The sequence below is a fragment of the Saccopteryx bilineata genome, chromosome 1 (genome assembly GCF_036850765.1).
Source record: "Saccopteryx bilineata isolate mSacBil1 chromosome 1, mSacBil1_pri_phased_curated, whole genome shotgun sequence".
Lineage (NCBI taxonomy): Eukaryota > Metazoa > Chordata > Mammalia > Chiroptera > Emballonuridae > Saccopteryx > Saccopteryx bilineata.
Genome location: NC_089490.1, coordinates 167,585,277 through 167,605,071, shown reverse-complemented (window position 1 = coordinate 167,605,071; position 19,795 = coordinate 167,585,277). Strand labels below are relative to the sequence as shown.

The 19,795-nt window shown below is 38.5% G+C and overlaps 1 protein-coding gene across 7 annotated transcripts in view; it reads right to left on the bottom strand.

The window, feature by feature from the left end:
• NEK1 (NIMA related kinase 1) overlaps window positions 1-19,795 on the bottom strand; it is a 162,938-nt gene that overhangs the window by 84,764 nt on the left and 58,379 nt on the right. For 6 of the 7 annotated variants that reach the window (XM_066279324.1, XM_066279363.1, XM_066279381.1 and 3 more), the window contains 5 exons: window positions 11,285-11,344; window positions 10,993-11,052; window positions 10,847-10,894; window positions 10,609-10,683; window positions 3,556-3,716 (listed from right to left, as the gene is read on the bottom strand). In XM_066279324.1, coding sequence (XP_066135421.1) covers window positions 3,556-3,716; window positions 10,609-10,683; window positions 10,847-10,894; window positions 10,993-11,052; window positions 11,285-11,344 — 404 coding nt within the window. The remainder of the gene's footprint in view (window positions 1-3,555; window positions 3,717-10,608; window positions 10,684-10,846; window positions 10,895-10,992; window positions 11,053-11,284; window positions 11,345-19,795) is intronic. The other variant, XM_066279373.1, reaches the window with a different exon arrangement.

Below are 19,795 nucleotides of genomic sequence, written 5' to 3'. Positions count from 1 at the left end.
TGCTATAGCCCCATTTATATAAAGCTGGGCCTGAAAAGGGCAAACAAACTTTCAGAGGGTATGACACTCAGACAAGTCTACTGAAACTGTATGTCTACTGTTAGGGTTCTTTTGGGGGGGATCCTGGAAGCTTATACCACCATCTGTAATAGATAAAATTTCTAATTTCTCTGTTGTGTGTCCTGATGCATCAATTTCCTTCTTTAACCTCTACAGGAGTAAAATATGTTTGATTTTTCATCCTAAAACACTATGTCTAATGTTTGTCAGTCTGATCCTTCAATTTGGTATATTTAATACCACAGTGGCACAAAACTATTTTGATAAAAATCTGATCATGGCCCTGGCCAGTCAACTCAGTGGTAGAATGTCAGCCCTGCACATGGATGTCCCGGGTTCGATTCCTGGTCAGGGCACACAGGAGAAGCACCCATCTGCTTCTCCAACCTTCCCCCTCTCACTTCTCTCTCTTTTCATCTTGACAGGAGAAAAAAAAAGTTATTTTCTCTCCTTTTCTTACTACAAATGCATAAATAAGTGGCGAGATCTGGGTAGGGTACCTAATATCTTAAATCCTTTACTGATTAAGGAAAATTGAAAAACTGTGAAGGATAACTACAAATAAATTATTTTAAGAGGTGAAAGCAACAGAAAATAAGCAGAGCTCTTGTTAGCAGAAATAATGTGAGAAACGAAAAATGAGTCAATATGGTTTAAGGTAAAAAAATGGGGCAGTATAGGGTTAATGAGATGAAGAAAGGAGACGGTTTACTCATTAAGCTTCCTCCTCCGTTTAAGAGGCATAATGTCTACCTAATGGAATGGAATTATTGTCAGCTTTACTCAGATTAAATGAAGTAATATAGAGGAAAACACTTGGAAAAGTAAAAGCACTGTAGAACACAAATGTTAAGAGATACTCAACACCATAGCTTTATAAAATGGTCTTCTATGGCTGAATTGCCAATATTAAATGCTAACTGAATGTAGGCTCACTAGCTGTGACAAGTGTACCATTCTGGTGGCGATGCTGATAATGGGGAAGGCCATGTGTAGATAGGGATGAAATACTGGAAATCTCTGTACTTTCTCCTTCAAGTCTGCTTTGAACCTAAAACTGCTCTAAAATTATAAAGTCTTCTTTAAAAAAAGCTGATTGAAGAGGTGCAATAAGACAGAGCCATTAGCAAAGTTGAACTGGCCAGAGTTACTGATAAGGGAAGAGGAAAAATAAGTAATGCCATAAATAAGAAATCGCAAATATGGGTGATCCAAACTATGAGGAAAAGAGAATTTGGAAGTCTTAGATGACTATAGATTTGTTTGCTGATTCAGTTTGAATCAGGGAAAAGAATGACATACAAATTACAGTCATCCTTTGGTTTCCATGGTAGACTGGTTCCACACGCCTCCTTTCCCCACAAAGACCAAATCCCCGGATGCTCAAGTCCCTTAAATCAAATGTTGTGGGATAATGTGCAGAGTCAGCCCTCTACGTTTGTGAATTCCTAACCACAGATTTGATCAAAGCTTGGTTGAATGCACAGATGCAAAGCCTAGAGATATAAAGGCCAACTGTATATTTATTGAAAAAAATTGCACATATAAATGGATCTACGCAGTTCAAACCCATGTAGTTCAAGGATCAATTGTACACAAAAGCTCATTCAACACTTGGTATCATGCTTAATTATTAAAGGACCCAAAAATTTAAAATTGTATAACTAAGTCAATAACTTTTTAGCCTATTCACTAGTAGTATCTCAAGAAGCTGAGAAATCTTCATAACAGTGTTTAAGGAGCTGAACTCTCCAGTCAGATGGACTTAGCTTAAATTCTAGCTCTAGCACTTACTAGCTGCCTGACCATGCACAAGTTTTAAATCTCTATCAGTCCTAATTTGTTCATCTTTATTTTAAAAAATATCTAATTCAAAGAGTTGCTGTGATGAATAAATCCAACATGGTATATAGTAAATGTTACATAGATAATATCTGTCATCAATAACTACACTGCCACAGAAGAAAATATATACTATATATCTGAATACAGCTAGGTCCACCAAAGTTGATACCAATAGAACGATAAATGATCTCACAACCAAAAATGGTTTAAAAACTGAAAAATTTTATATTGAAATTACAGCTGATGCTCAAAAACTTACTGACTGGGATGTGTGGTAGAGTGGAACAGGTAACTGAGATGCACAGACATTTAAGAATATTTGAACTCAGGTATAAATACATGTAAACATTTCAAAATTATAATAAGACTTATGCAAATAGCCCAATATAGTCTATTACTTGTCAATTCAACTTAAAAAAGCAAGAAACATCTAGCAGAAGCATAACATAGTTTTCTGTATTTTCTTTACATATTACATACTTACTTTAGGAGATCTGACTAAAATAAAACAAAATAAAGCCAAACCAATTATATATTAAAAAGATCAACACCAGAGGATAAAACCACACATAACATTTGCTTTGTTACCTCTTACAAAATATACACTTATATGTGAGTCTGTATATAATTTTCCTTTCCAAAAACATACTTAAGAAAAAAGGAACTATGAAAATTAAAACTATTGACTGCTACTGCATTAAATTAATTCAATGGAAGAAAAGGAAAAAGGTGGCCCTGGTCAGTTGGCTCAGCAATAGAGCATTGGGCTGTCGTATGGAAGTCCCCTGTTTGATTCCTGGTCAGGACACATAAGAGAAGAGCCACAGATGGGCAGAGCATCACCCCTTACTGGGCATGCCAGGTGGATCCTCGTTGGGTTGCATGCGGGAGTCTGTCTCTCTGCCTCCCTACCTCTCACTTAATAATAAAAAAAAGAAAAAGGAAGAAAATAAAAGAAACAAAAGAAAAAAGCTGATGAACAGGATCATAGAGAGCCGTAAATCAGTAATGAATGTGAGGAGAAAACAAGCCAAAACAACAAAGAGAAATGTGAATTCTAAGTGAGAAAAGAAAAAAAAATTTGCTTTGTAGTTTTGCATAAAGTGTGATTCCATTTAAATATATTCTGATTTATTTAAAGCAAGTGGATGAAGTTATTACAACCATATGTTTGCTCAAAGTTATCACATGTTCCTTTAATAGTACACTCAGCCTATAACATATAAATAAGCTATAAAAATTATGCTGAACTGAAGAGCTACATGTTTGCCATATGTAATCAAAAGCCAAATTTGCACCTAAGAAAATCACTGCAGCCAGAAGGCAAAAATTAGCTAATGAAATCAATGGAGAAAAACATTCACAAAGTGTAGATACTGAGCTAGACAGGACACAAGACAAAATTACACACTAGGATGAATTTATGGATCGTCCCAGTCCCCCAGTTTGCATAGGCTTGTTCAGACAGGGCCTTCACTCTCTTCAAAGTTTTTCTATAGCATCAGCATTAGGGAAAGAGTAACGACCTGAAGCCCCATTAGGAAATCCTGGATGTACTCCAGGTGAAATTCCTCTGTAGGTAAATATGCATGACTTTTATTACTTTCTCTGAAGCAGAGCATAAGCAACTTCTACAGAACACAGCCATACCTTTCCAGAAGCCTCCGACCACGTAGTTCACCTTTCCATTTTGCTTCATTATCTTCTCTTTGTTGCTGCATTTGATCAAAAATAGCATGATAATGTTCATACTGTCCTCGAGGAGAGAACGCTGACGGTGCCACAGGTCCTCCACTGCCGTAAGAGGTAGCCTAGGAATTAAACAAAGAGCTCTCACATGTTTCTCACAGTGTCTAAAATAACTACACTACCCCCCCAAAAAAGATTTCAGCACTTAACTCTTATAAAGCAATGATCTAATTTGAAAATATTAATAAACATATAGCCTATGGGAAAATGTCTTCTACTATATTATAACAACAATCAAAAAGTAGTACACTTTGTTACTAACAATAAAGCATAACTTAATGTAACAAAGATATAAAATGTCACTAAATTTGTATAAATATGGAAATATGTGGTCTTAATGAACAGGTTTTGAAACAAGGTTCTAGTGTACGCTTTATGTGATCCCACTCTATTAAGTTTAAATATGTATAGCATATAAGTAAAGCAGAGCTTGCCTTTTAGCACTAAAAGTTATATTTAACAAAAACTATTTGCATATGGTATTTAATATATCCCAAATCGTTCAATTCAACAAGCAGTAAAGATGTAAACAGCACCGGAATGTATTCTAGGTATAAATAGAAGCAGAGCATGGTATCGATCCTTAAGCAGTTTACAAACAGGTTGGCAAAGCACAATACTAGAAAAACTTTTCATGCCTGTGGCAAATGAATGGTAAGAGGTACAAAACAGAAAAAAACTGTTGAAGTAAAATCCCTTAAAAAAAATTAGCCTGACAGGTGGTGGCACAGTGGATCAAGCATTGACCTAGAATGCTGAGGTTGCTGGTTCAAAACCCTGGGCTTGCCTGGTCAAGGCACATATGGGAGTTGATGCTTCCTGCTCCTCCCCTCCTTCTCTCTCTTTCTCATCTCTAAAATGAATAAATAAAAATAATTAAAATAAAATTTAAAAAAAAATTTAAAAACCAGTGGAAAAACATACTGTTCAACCCAGCCTTGAAAGCAATGTAAAAAAGAGACATTAAATATGAGCCAGGGTATTAAAGCAAAAGTAAACAATGTATGTATATACTTGGGTGTTGGCAGTAGTGGGAGGAACTAAGAAGACTAATACATATAATTAGAAGAAAGGCAAAGAGGGAGCATTAAGCTTGGTCATAAAAGGTTGGTATAGCTAACTGCTATCAAGCCTGGGTGTCTGAGTTAATATAATAAACAACAACAGAAAGCAATTACAAACTGTCTAGTAAAAGTACCATAAAAATTTCAGTACATCAAAGTATGCATGATAAGCAGGAATAAGAGAGAAAACAAGGTGGACTAATTAGAGGGCTTGTTGCCCTGACACCAATCCAGGAAGCCTACAAATAAATACAGGCAATCAACTAAGAAGTAAATGTTGAAGGGAGTTCTGCATTCTCTGTGGGAATGACACAGGATAAAGGCGAACACATCAGAATGCAACCTCAGTCACATAAGAACTCAAGCACCTAGAAAAATAAGTTAGCACACATCAGAAAAGAGAAAAAGTTAAAAAGAAATACGTGTATGATGCTACAGACGTCATGGTGGGAGAATCTCACTGAGATGAGGAAATCAATAACCTCAAAGCACTGAAAATAAGACAAACTGCTAACGTTGAGTGGTAGCATTTCAAAAACCCATTTATTTTGTGAATAAGAACAGAATCCAGAAAACTGACAGTAAAGGAAGAGCTTCCAAGTGATAACATCTTAAGAAAGAAGTCTGGCTAAGAAAAGATAAAAAAATAAAATTAGGATTAAATAAAAAATCCCAGTGTACCTAACAAGAGAGAATTTTGTTAAAATTTGACACAGTGTGTTGATACAATATTGTAAGAAAGCATAATTTAAAGATGTATCAGCTCAAGATAAGTACAGATAACTGACTAAAGATGTTTGAATAACAAGAGATAAAAGTTGCCAGAAATAGGTAAGATAATTAGGCAGGAAACTTCATCAAGGTGTTCTGCACACACATCTCCAAAATGCTGCGAATCTCAAGACAAAGAGAATCAGAATTCTGGTAAAAGGTAGTTTTATCCCTTATGAGAGTAACTTGGTGCGTCTTATACAGTGTTTGTGGCATTTCAAATGCCATAGATGGAACTGAGGACGAGGCAATATATGAAGACAGTGATTTGTCATCAGACACAGATGAGGACAGGCTAATAGATGGAAGTTTTGACAGTGATGAGGAATTGTATGAATTTTATAATGAATAAAACTTGAGTTCAATAATTTTATGTAATTTTTTTTTTTCAAATTTTGGGCCCAAAATTTAAGGTGCGTCTCATGCATGGGGAAACGCGGTAGCTCAGTTGATTTGAGCACTGGCCCCAGACAGGGGCTGTTGGGTGAATCGTGGTTGGGGCACATGCAAGAGTTTGTCTTACTATCTCCCCTCCTATTACTTAAAAAATATCACTTTTCCCCCAAATATAAGAATAGGTTGAAGAATCTTAACAAAAGTATATGCTTGTGTAGCCACTGCCACAAACAAAAGCATATCCATCACCTGAAACTTCCCTCGTGGTCCTTTGAAGCCAATGCTTCTTCACTCTAGTAACTGCTGATCTGCTATCATATAAATTAGATTTGCCATTTCTATAATTTCAAATAAATGGAATCATGAAATATGCACTCTTGTCTGGTTTTCTTCACTCAGTATAATGTTTTGATTGTTGCATGTTGTTGGATGTATTAACAGCCTATTCTTTTTTGGTGCTGAATAGTATTCCAACATGTTCTCAAACAATGGACACACCTCTTACATATTATGATCACCACATGATCAAATTACACAAGTGGAATATCTCATAATTTTTCTAAAAAAACATTCATAAAAGATACATCAAAAATGGATAGAGGAAAAGTATGCCAGATTTTGCATAAATAATCAAAGACAGTTGTTTCTACGGTGAATGTCTTTTTATTCAGAGTATATATATTAATAGTATTAATTTTGAAATACTCCTTTTATTATTTAGTTTTTGTTTCATCTTATTTTGGGGATCTTCTTAATTTGATTCACATTAATACTGAGCCTCCAGGTCTTTATCAATGGTACAGAAATCAAACAGCCTAAGAAGTTAAATATACTGCTCACAAAAATTAGGGGATATTTTATAGCTTCATATTCATTTTGAAATATCCCCTAATTTTTGTGAGCAGTATATTTCAAAACCTGTGGGGAATAAGTATAGAAACTAATATAGAATTAGAGTTATGAGGCCCTGGCCAGTTGGCTCAGCAGTAGAGAGTCGGCCTGGCGTGTGGAAGTTCCGGATTTGAATCCCAGTCAGGGCACACAGGAGAAGTGCCCATCTGCTTCTCCACCCCTCACCTTCCCCTTCTTTCTCTCTTTCTCTCTCTTTCTCTTCCCTTCCTGTAGCTATGACTCAAATGGTTTGAGCCAGTTGGCCCCGGGTGCTGAGGATGGCTCCATGGTCTTGCCTCAGGCACTGAAATAGCTCTGATGCTGAGCAACAGAGCAACGACCCCAGATGGGCAGAGCATTGCCCTGAAAGGGGCTTGCCAGGTGAATCCCAGTCAGGGCACATGCAGGAGTCTGTCTCTCTGCCTCCCCCCAAAATAAAAATAGTAAATAAATAAAAAAGAATTAGAATCATGAGAAATTTTTGTTAGGGCAAATATATTACTTTATTAATGCTCAATGATGGCATTATAGAATTTAAAAAGTGAAGCAGAAATCTGTTAAGTACATTGTACCCAACATTGTTGAAAAATTGTTATCAAATAACATTGATAGCCCTGGCCAGTTGGCTCAGCGGTAGAGCGTCGGCCTGGCGTGCGGGGGACCCGGGTTCGATTCCCGGCCAGGGCACACAGGAGAAGCACCCATTTGCTTCTCCACCCCCCACCCCTTCCTTCCTCTCTGTCTCTCTCTTCCCCTCCCGCAGCCAAGGCTCCATTGGAGCAAAGATGGCCCGGGCGCTGGGGATGGCTCCTTGGCCGCTGCCCCAGGCACTAGAGTGGCTCTGGTCGCGGCAGAGCGACGCCCCTGAGGGGCAGAGCATCGCTCCCTGGTGGGCAAAGCATCGCCCCTGGTGGGCGTGCCAGGTGGATCCTGGTCGGGCGCATGCGGGAGTCTGTCTGACTGTCTCTCCCCGTTTCCAGCTTCAGAAAAATACAATAAAAAAATAAATAAATAACATTGATAAAACTGGACTTGAGGATTAAATACAGCTTTAGACATCACAGTAAAAAAAGAAATTTTAGTGTATAGAAGAAGATGTACACAAAGGGAGAAAAACAATCAAATTATCAACACTAATTATACACTTGATATAAAATGCTTGACAATTTCTGAGGTTCTACACTTTGACCGGTAAATTTTTACTTTCCAGTTGGGTAAGATGTGCAGTTAGTTATTTTAGAATGGGCCAAACCAGGTCTGAGTCAATCCTTATCATTCAGTAGGTAATAAGTTGTACTTCATAGTAAAGTAGATAGTACAGTAAAAATAAAAAAAGTAAAACTTAAAATTATATTACTACACTGACCAGGTGGTAGTACAGTGGATACAGCATCAGCTTGGGATGCAGAGAACCCAGGTTTGAAATCCAAAGGTTGCCAGCTTGAGTGCAGGCTCACCAGTTTGAGTATGGGGTCACTGGCTTGAGTGTGGAATCGCAGATATGATCCCATGGTCACTGGCTTGAGCCCAAAGGTTGCTGGCTTGAAGCCCAAGTTCTCTGGCTTGAGAAAGGGGTCACTGGCTCAGCTGTAGCCCCCACCCCAGCCAAGGCACATATGAGAAAGCAATCAATGAACAACTAAGGTGCCACAACAAAGAATTGATGCTTCTCATCTCTTTCCCTTCCTGTCTGTCTGTCCCTATCTGCCCCCCTGTCTCTCTCTCTGTCTCTTTTAGTAAAAAAATATATAAAATATATATTACTAAAGATGGTATAAACCTATATTAATATAGAATTAGAAAAAGTGATGTTAAATTACTGATATAGAATATAAAAACAAAAAAATTTTGTGCTTCTTGAAAGACTGATAAACAAGGAAATCCAGAATAGAACATGTATGACTACATTAAACAGACAAAGCAAATTTTATTCATAACTTTTAAAGAAAAGAAACAAGAATGGCAATCAATCTAAATACCAAGTGTAATGAGCATGGGTCAGGGGAATTCACAGTTTGAAGACATGTAGACTAACAAGTTGATTGGATGATACAAATTAAAAGTATAATACAGAGGAGTACAAGTGTGTTCATTTTTACTGCTGTGTTACTAATGCCCACACACTGAGCACCTTAAAACAATATCCATTTATTATCTATCAGTTTCCCTGGCTTAGAAGACTGGGTACAGTTAGTTACCTGGGTACCCTGCTTAAGATCTCACCAGGCAGAAATCGAGGGATCAGACAGGGCTGCAATTCTCATCTGAGGCTCAAGTCCTTTTCAAAACTCACTGACTCTGGGTAGGACTCATTTCCTTGTAGCAGTAATGGCTTTTTTCCCGCTAGTTGTGGGCCAGAGAACACCATCAACTCCTAGAGGTCACCTAACTTCCTTGCCACGTGAACGCTTGCTTTTCTCCAGGCCAGCAGAAGCACATCTCTAGCTTTCCTCTCTCCATCAGGCTGCCAGGAGGGAGTCTTATAAAATGTTATTGTAATCACAGGAGTGGCTAGCCCGTCACCATTTGCCAAAAGGTAAAACCACCATGTTCCCAAGGTGCACATTACTCAAGGGCAGGGAAAATACCAGGTGTGTACACCAAGTCCAGGAATTCAGCGAATCATTTGGAATTTCAGCCTACCACAGATGTGTAAAGGGTGCTACACGGGAAAAGAGCACAGGCAATACAAAGACTGGCAGCACAGGAAAGAGACGGGACGTTAACACGAGACCTGGATGGCCGAGCTCCAGGTACTGCTGTTAAACTTTTTAATATCTTATTCACTGATTTTAAAAAGAGGAGAGAGAGAGAAGGGGGAGGAGCAGAAAGCATCAACCCACAGGAGTTGCTTCTCATATGTACCTTGAGTGGGCAGGCCCAGGGTTTCGAACTGGAGACCTCAGCGCTCCACGTCGACGCTTTATCCACTGTGCCACCACAGGTCAGGCTCTCGAATTTTTTTTTTATTTAAAAACTTAAGTCTCAGAAAAGTTACATAATTTATATAAGGTTACATAGTCTGGATCTCTCCAAAAGAAATGTTTGAATTAACAGGTCCAGATCAATTGTTAACCGGTAATTGGCTAGTTAATACTCAATTAATGGTTAGCTACATAGGTAGTTGTTTAAGGTTGGAGGTGGGAGTGAGAGTGAGACAGGGAGGGTGCTCTCAAACAAGGAAAACACAAGTGCAAGGAGAGAGAGGCCCCGCAGACAGCACACAGAGAGGAAACTCCAAGGATGGCCTTCTGCTCAGCAGGACCAGAGCACACGCACCACACCGTGTGTGCAGGGAATGCACGGGTGAGTGCAGAGGCTGGCGGGGGCCAGGCTAACTTGGGTCTTCTGAAGACTTCGTCTCTGAGGCTCTGTGAGGCTGCAGAAGGAGTTAAGGTGAAGGTATGACACACCGCATTTGGTTTTAAACAGATTCCTCCGGCAGGAACAGTGTGTCACAGCCTTTATGCCAAACGTTCTAAGCAGTTTTCACAGGGCCATCAATACAAGTTATGGATCCAATAAATGCACGCAAGAAAACTAAGAATTCGTACTAGATGCTGAAGAATTCTAGATAAAATGTAAATGCACACCAAAATAAGCCAATTCTCTAAAGAGCAAAGGGAGCCGGCAGGCGAGTGGCGGCCAGCGCCTACCTTCACTTCACCTCCCCCTACAGCGCTGAGGAGGCCACGCCTACCTTCACTTCATCTCCCCCTCCAGCGCTGAGGAGACCACGCCTACCTTCACTTCACCTCCCCCTCCAGCGCTGAGGAGGCCGCGCCTACCTTCACTTCACCTCCCCCTCCAGCGCTGAGGAGGCCGCGCCTACCTTCACTTCACCTCCCCCTCCAGCGCTGAGGACGTGTCTCCACCCTTGTTCCCTGGCCCGATTGATCTTCTCCAGCTTTTGAGGAAAACGAACACAAAAACATCATTTCAGGTATTCAATATGAAATACATAAAAATACATATAGTAATGACACAGGAATCAGTGTCTTACTTTAAAAAAAAAAGTGAGTGGGGGAGGGGAGTGTGGCTATGCCCTGGAAAACGAAGTATCCTCTTACCCTCGCCTTTTCTTGCCTTTTCATCTGTTCAGCCTTCATTAAACTAATCTGAAACAATTTTAAAGACAAACTCCTTAGAATTCTTGAAACTAATATCATCTACAGTTTGGCAAGGGAAAAAAATAAAAGAGCAAAAAAAAACCTACCTGATCTTTTTGTTTCTTTTCTTTATCAATAAATTCCAACTTTCTCTTTCCTGCTGTGTCCTTAAATAAAAAAGAACATTTTTTATCAATAATAATTTCTATTTTTCCTACTTTCATCAGGAAAGTACACCAATGGTAGAGATATGCCTAGGGAGATAAAAATAAGTTAAAGGTACTATATTCGTTTGAAAGAAATAAGGAGGAAAGGTTTGGAGGTTTTCTATAACTTTTGTTCCTTTTCTTATAATTATTTTTGCAAAGCTTTAACATAAGCAGACAAATGTCTTTATACCTCAAACATTTTCCCCCTTTCTTCTCCAGGATTCACTTTCTTCAATGGAGTTAGATGGGCCTGGACAAAAAGTAAAACTGCAAATTAGATAAGAATTTGTTATCTACATTTGTGTCTAAATTTGTTTTTTCCATTGATATACTTAAAGAACAGTAGCTTTCAAGCTTTTCTTAAAAATAACCCATAGTAAGAAATATAGTTCATGTCAAGACCAGTAAAGATACACACATACTCCTGAAGTTTTATAAAATACCTTTACTTTTAGTAGGTTCTGTTACTTTCCATTATTATCACTTAAAAAATTGTCCCTGCTATTCACCCATTAAAATGATTTTGCCATCCCTAATAGAGAGCAACACAGTTTTAAAATAGTCAAGAGAGAGCTCTGGGGGCACTATTAATGAAGTGCAAGGGAAAAAAATACAATTGGAGATAATGCATTTCATAGTATTACAAACACAGTTAACATTTCTTTTTTCCTAATGAAACAAAATTTTTTTATTTATTCATTTTAGAGAGAAGCAAGAGAGAAAGAGAGAAAAGAAGGAGAGAAGGGGGGAGAGGCATAGCAGGAAGCATCAACTCCCATATGTGCCTTGACCAGGCAAGCCCTGGGTCTCCAACCAGAAACTTCAGTGTTTCGGGTTAACACTTTATCCACTGCGCCACCACAGGTCAGGAAACATTTCAAAATATGTACTATGTATATAAAACTGAAACTAATGGGAATGCTACCCAAGAGCTTTGTAAAACACATATTTCCTTCCATATAAAGGAATGAAGTACTGACATATGCTACGACATGAATACATGCTACAACCTTATAAAATACATGCTAAGTAAAAAAAAAAGCCAGTCACAAAAGACCATATATTATATAATTCTAACTATATGAAAAGTCCAGAAGAAGAAATTTATAGAGACAGAAGTAGATTAGTGGTTCCCTAGGGGTATCTGGTTGGGGACAAATGGGAGTGAATGCAAATAGGAAAGAGATTTGGAGGGTAGGTGATGAAAATGTTCTAAAATTGATTGTGGTGACAGTCACACAACACTATGAATACACTAAAAACCATTTAATTCCAAACTTTAAATGGGTGAACAATATAGTATGTGAATATCTCAATAAAGCTGTTTTTAAAAAATACATATCCCCAAAAGTTGCTGAATCATAATTTCTGGACCTGGAGCCCTGCATTCTATATTTTGACAAGTTTCACAAGTTAACTCTTATGTAGTAGATCTAGCACACGTCTCAAAATTTGTGAACCACAACACCGAACAACTTAAAAATACTAATCCTTTAGAGAGTCTTACTAAAAAATGACCAGCTTTTAAGTAGATTACACAATAATGTGTAACAAGAAGAGAATGTTTAAATATAAAGACACCTATATACTCATATGTAAGTTACATGATGTCAAGTTATATTCACCTTTTTAAGTTCTACATTGCCTTACAAACTCAAATACTCAAATATTGGTGAAATAAAAATACCAAACTGGCCCTGGCCCGTTGGCTCAGTGGTGGAGCATTGGCCCAGCAGTGGAAGTCCTAGGTTTGATTCCCAGTCAGGGCACACAAGAGAAGCAATCATTTGCTTCTCCACCCCTCCTGCTCCTTTTCTCTCTCTCGCTCTCGCTCTCTCTCTTTCTCTCATCCCCTCCTGCAGCCATGGCTCAAATAAGCAAGTTGGCTCTGGGCAGAGGCCTCACCTCAGGCACTAAAATAGCTCAGCTGCTGAGCAACGAAGCATCAGCCCCAGACGGGAGTTGCTGGGTGGATCTCAGGGCACATGAAGCAATCTGTCTCCCTGTCTCCCATTTGAAAAAAACAAAAAATTGTTCCTTTTGAGATCACACATATATTTTCTGAACACTATGTCTACATATAAGAGAAAAATATGGTAACATAAAACATCCATACTGAGAAAAATATTTTTTGTTTTTCTTTTTTAAAATCAGAGCCAAAATACTGAAACATATTCATAAAGCGCCCTCTGGTGGCTTAATAACCACTCCTTTATTTTAACAGCACCCTTTAAAAAAGAACTGATTACAAGAACTGGAGCAAAGAGTGTTCTGCAAGTATTTGTATGTAAGTATGATATAAAAGTATTTTATGATAGGTTGAAAAATAATAAATATATATTAGCTTAAATTTCTGCAATTAAAGTTAAATGAAAGACAATATCATTAAGCAGTATGGTTTTCTTTATGAACTTCTGATTATTAAGCCTGATAGCAAGATTTAAAAACTTTAAAAACTGTTTTAAAAAAAATAGAGTAATGTGTCCTGGCCAGGTAGCTCAGTTGGTTAGAGCATCATCCCAAAGCTCACAGGTTTCTGGTTCAATCCCCAGTCAGGGCACAGGCAGAAACATATTCTCTCTCTCCCTTCGTCTGGCTGAAATAAAAATAAAAAAAAAGAAAAAAGAAAAAAGAAAAAAGTAATGCCTAACTGGTGGCGACGCAGTAGATAGTCACCCTGGGAGGCTGAGTCCCCAGGTTTGAAATCCAGATGTCTCCGGCTTGAGTGCAAGCTCACCAAGCTTGAGCACAGGATTTTCTTCTTGAGCATGGGATCATCAACATGATTCCATGGTTGCTGGCTTGAGTCCAAAGGTCACTGGCTTGAAGCCCAAGGTCGCTGGCTTGAGCAAGGGGCCAATGGTTCAGCTAGAGTCCCCTCAATGAACAACTAGAGACACTATGTTGCTGATGCTTCTCTTCTCTCTCCCTTCCTGTCTTTCTCTCTAAAAAAAGAGGAATAAACACTGATTTTAAAAATCATACCATACTTCCCCATGTCTAAGATACTCCCATGTATAAGACACACCTTAATTTTGGGGCCCAAAATTTGAAAAAAAAAATTACATAAAGTTATTGAACTCAAGTTTTATTCATCATAAAATTTATACAAGTCCTCATCTGCTCAAAAAAGCAGGAAATGCAAGAAAAAATACTATGACCACAGTATAAGATGCACCCAGTTTTAGACCCCACATTTTCTGATAAAGGGTGCATCTTATACATGAGGAAATACGGTATATAAAGTAATTTAAATATTTTGTTCTTTTCTCTTTAATTCTATTAATTGTTAGATTTGAAAAACTTCAGGCATCTAATTACCAGTTCCTTTTTTTTACTTATTTCTTTTTCTCTTGAATTATTTTTTCTATTTTTCTATTGTGGTAAAATACACATTCACCAATTTAACCATTTTTAAGTTTACAGTTGTGTAGCATTAAGCTCATTCACATTATTGTACATACAATAGTACAGTAGTTTTAAGTAAAATATTAAAAATAAGCTGTGTATTTCAAGTGCTGATTATTATTTAGTTCTCAATGTTCTGGTTTAGAAAATCATATTTATTTGCCTAAAAAGTTTAAAGGGACAACCTTGTCTGAAATCCAGAACACATAACTATCATTTGAATCCTTTATGTGTCATTCAGGATATTTGAGAATATCTATTACTCAGAATATTATTAACTAGAATTTTAAAATTCCAAAACTTGCTGCTCGTTTATACTGAATATTAATGAAAATGAACGTGACCAGGCAGTGGCACAGTAGATAAAGCCTGGGATGCTGAGACCCAGGTTCAAAAACCCCCGATGTCCCCAGCTTGAGTGCAGGCTCATCTAGCTTGAGCATGGGCTTACCAGCTTGAGCACAGGGCTGCTGGCTTTAACCTGGGATCACAGACATGATCCCCCCCTCCATGGTCACTGGCTTGAGCCCAAAGGCTGCTAGCTTGCATCCCAAGGTCACTGGCTTGAGCAGGGGGTCACAGGCTCAATGGGAACCCCTTGCCCCAGTCAAGGCACATATGAGAAATCAATCAATGAACAACTAAGGTGCCGCAACAAAGAATTGATGCTTCTCATCTCTCTCCCTTTCTGCCTGTCTGTCCCTTTCTGTCCCTCTCTCTGTCTTTCTCTGTTGTCTCTCTCTTGCAAAAAAAAAAAAAAAAATGGATGGTCTCACAACAAAATTAAATTAAATGCAATATTTGACTACTGGGAATATGTTTCTTGTATTACATAAAACTGTCAAAAGTCTACTAAAAGATTATAGCAAGTATATTAAAACACCTACTTTATAGAATAAATATCTGGATCAAAACTATACTACTTAAATTACTTAAAGAACCAAATAACTTTAACAGAAATCAAGTTTCTATCTCAAACATTAAACATACCATAATTTTCACTCCATAAGACGTACTTTTTTTCCCCAAAAGTGGAGGGGGAAATGCCCGTGCATCTTATGGAGCAATTTTTTTTTTTTTTAGCTGCTGCAGGTTCCCAGACAATTAGAAGAATATTTGAACATTAAAGTCTCTTATCTGTTAACAACAGTGCTAATGGTTGTTAATACTGCTGTTGAGGTTACACTGTTGAAATATTACTGTGGTCTATTTTATTAAATATTTTAACACACCATTTGGTTCAGAATATTTTTTTCCTTATTTTCCTCCTTAAAACCCTAGGTGCATCCTATGGAGTGAAAAATACGGTATATAAAGGATCAATTTCTGCTCAAATTGCTCTTCATGGCTTCATACTAAAGTAGTAGTTACCTTTAGGCATTTGGAATAAAAGCTCAAAACACACTGGACTTCTGACTGTGCCTAAAACCAGAGTTTTTATTTGGCCTTTAACCCTATTAACTGCTGTTAAAATATTAAAGAATATTGCTTTACTGATTTAAAATTCACTTTATTCAATAATTTATTGACTTTTTTATAAAAGAAAATTAGACACTTATTTTGTGCAAAATATATAAAACATGGTTCTTAACTTCAGGGAGCTGTCAGTCTAATACAAAAAGAATTAAGAGAACACAAGGTGCTAAAGCAGTTCAAATAAGAAATTATATTCCTGGCCTTTGGCGGGGGGCACAATTAGAGAAGAAACAAGAAAGGCCTCATATAAAAACAAACAAAGGGTATTTGAGGTGTTTCTTACCTCGCATAAATCAGTGAATAACTTTGACCAGCAATGCCACATTGCCAACGTGACAGTCTCCCAGGCCACAATGCCAGCATTATCTTTTTTAATACAGAGCTAACAATGTGAGCAGTCATCACACAACTTGCTCCTTATGCCTTTTTTCAGGCCTTTCTCTCTATATGTGGATTATAAGATTTGAGGGAAGAAGAAAAATGGGCTTTACTTTGTACTCTACTCTCTAAGGACTTACAAAATAATCCAGTATCAATGTGACATGTACCTAGCTACACAGAAAGAGCAGCAAAGAAAAGAACATTTAAAAGGAGGAAGGGGGTATGTAATGAACAAAGATGAGAAAGAAAGAGTATATACAGGGTATAATCAGAATCCAGTGTTAAATCCAGTTTAGCTCAGACTCAGAATTTAGGAGCATTATGAGAGAAAGATATATTGAATGCAGGTTTGAATCCTGAAGTCTTCAACACATAAGCATGAGCATGACATTTATTTGGTAGGCTAGTACTTTGCTTAAATGTTTTCTGTATGAAAATACCTTATGCCTGATGCCTGACCAGCTTGTGGCACAGTGGATGGAGTAACGGATTCATCTGGTTTGAGCAAGGCTCACCAGCTTGAACCCAAGGTCACTGGCTCAAGCAAGGGGTCACTTGGTCTGTTGTAGCCCCCCAGTCAAGGCACATATGAGAAAGCAGTTGATGAACAACTAAGGTGCCGCAACGAAGAATTGATGCTTCTCATCTCTCTCCCTTCCTGTCTGTCTGCCCCTCTCTCTGACTCCTTCCGTGTCTGTCACAAAATAAAATACCTTATATGGTTTTTATGCCAGGAACCCTGGCTCTATAGATCCTTAAATTTGAAATTCTGGGTTACAAAGAGAAGCCAAAGGAATTATACTGCTCACAAAAATTAGGGGATATTTCAAAATGAATATGAAGCTATAAAATATCCTCTAATTTTTGTGAGCACTGTATATTCATTTTTAGTACTACTATGATAATAATTTTAGCAGACTACTTGTCTTTCTAATTAAACAAAATAGTTACTAAAACTACATATTTTCTTGTTAACCTTATGAAATAAACACACATTCCAGTGTTTTTTTGTTTGTTTGTTTGTTTTTAATTTTTTTTTTTTCTGAAGTTGGAAACAGGGAGGCAGTCAGACAGACTTCTGCATGCGCCGGACCAGGATCTACCTGGCACGCCCACCAGGGGGCGATGCTCTGCCCATCTGGGGCGTTGCTCTGTTGCAACCAGGGCCATTCTAGCACCTGAGGCAGAGGCCATAGAGCCATCCTCAGCGCCCGGGCAAACTTTGCTCCAATGGAGCCTTGGCTGCGGGAGGGGAAGAGAGAGACAGAGAGGAAGGAGAGGGGGAGGGGTGGAGAAGCAGATGGGTGCTTCTCTTGTGTGCCCTGGCCGGGAATTGAACCCGGGACTCCTGCACGCCAGGCCGATGCTCTACCACTGAGCCAACCGGCCAGGGCCCATTCCAGTGTTCTTAAGAGACTTGACCATCATCATTTTTTTCTCTCCAGGTTTTATTTTTTAATAGTTATACAGTGCTACAAAAGATAACAAAATGGCTTTTGTAGAGGGTTTTACTAAAAACTTTGGTTTCTATTCATTGTTTTAACATTTGAGACACTTGACAAAGTCTGAGCTACAACTCACTTATCCATTCATTAATTCACTTATGCAGTAAATATTTACTAAGAACCTGCTACTTTCCAGGAACTACTTGCCAGGATACAGTGGACAACAACAAAAATCCCTGCGTTCATGAAGCTTTTGCACTGCAGTAGAGGAGACCAGTGTAAGCAAATACATGAATAACACACAGAATGTTAGGTAGTGACAACGTGGAGAAAAACAAAGAATTGGGCAGACAGAACTGTGGTGGTGCGTAGAGTGATGGTTGTTATTTGCTACAGTGCTTATCAAGGATGAAGTCTCCACTCATGAAGGTTCTATTCCTAGGTCTTGAGCAGAGACCTGAAAGAACTAATGGAGAAAACGACACGTTTCTCAAGGGAGAGTCCTCCTGGAAAAGAAAATAGGAAGTACAAAAGCTTTTTTGTATTTCCCATTAAGTGATTGACATGTTTAAGGGCAACAAGGTTTGGTTAGGGTAGCTGGCCAGGAAGAGCAAGGGGGAGCAGAAAATGAGGCTCAGGGAGGTAAAAAGGGCATCCGAGGGCTCTGCAGGCCATTGTAAGGACCTTGGCTTTACAGAGATACAAAGCCACTGGAAAGTTTGGGACAGGAAAGTGCAACAAGCTGACCTTTGTTGTCAAAGAAGCATTTAGGCTGCTCAAATAATAAAAGACTGAAAAACGTTAAGTTTAAAAGCAGTGAAATCAGTTAAGAGATTACTATTATAACCCGGGTGAAAGATGACGGTGGGGAGGACTGATGTGGTGATAGAAATAATGAGAAATAGTCAGACCATGAATAAATTTCGAAAGCAGAGTTGTCAGGATGTGATATTGAAAGGCTGGTCAATGATGACTCTAAAACGTTTTGATGAGAATGGAAGGCTTGAGTTCCCATTTATTGAAATAAGGAAGATCAGTTTGGGGAGGAGGCGGACACAGGAGTTCAGTTTTACACATGCTAATTCTGAGAGGCCAATCACAAATCTAATTAGAGATGTTTAGACAGATTCAGGAAAGAAGTCCAAGCTACAGATTTGGACTGAGTGTCGGTCTATAGATGCTGTCAATTAGAGAGTGAGCCTAGTACAAGAGGAAAGATACCCAAGGACTAAGTCGTCAAGCGTGCCAGCAGTTAGAGATCAGGGACATGAGGAACTCGCAAAAGAGGCTGAGATAAACAGTCAGGCATGAGGAAAATCAGAAGAATGTAATACCTTGGGCTCCAGTGAATAAAATGTTTCACGAAAGAGGGGGTAATCAAGTGAGTCAAAAGCTGAGGTAGAAGAAGAAGACAACTGACCGTGGACTTAACAATCTGGAGGTCACTGAAGCCCCAGTGAAGAGCTGTTCCGTAACAGCTGACAAGAAAGCCCTGGTTGGAATGAACCCAAGAGAAATGGGAAGGCAGGCACGGGACACAGCACAGACGGCGCTCTGCATAAGCTCTGCTGTGGAGGACGCAGTGATACGGGGAGTAGCTGCAAGGAGATGTGGACGGTAAGGAAAGACTATTTTTGAGAGACTTAAGATAACGTATTTTTTTATAACAGGAATGACCACGTAGAGAAGATAAACAGAATGGTGCAGAAGAGACCCCACAGTCCTTTAGAAGGTGAAAATAATAGCAGTACACAAATCGCACGGTTAAATATAGTTGAGAACGGACCACCCAAAGTAATAGAAACAAAGGCTGTCTATTTCAAACAGATATGACTTGACCAGCAGAAGTGGTGTTGGGAGTGAAGGGAAATTTTCTTCCAATTGCTTCTATTTGTTCAGGCAAGGTCATTAGCCTGAAGTGAAAAACAAGGAGGTAAAAAAAATCATCATAATCATCATCTTGAAAAGGGCAGAGTAAATGGACTGAGGAA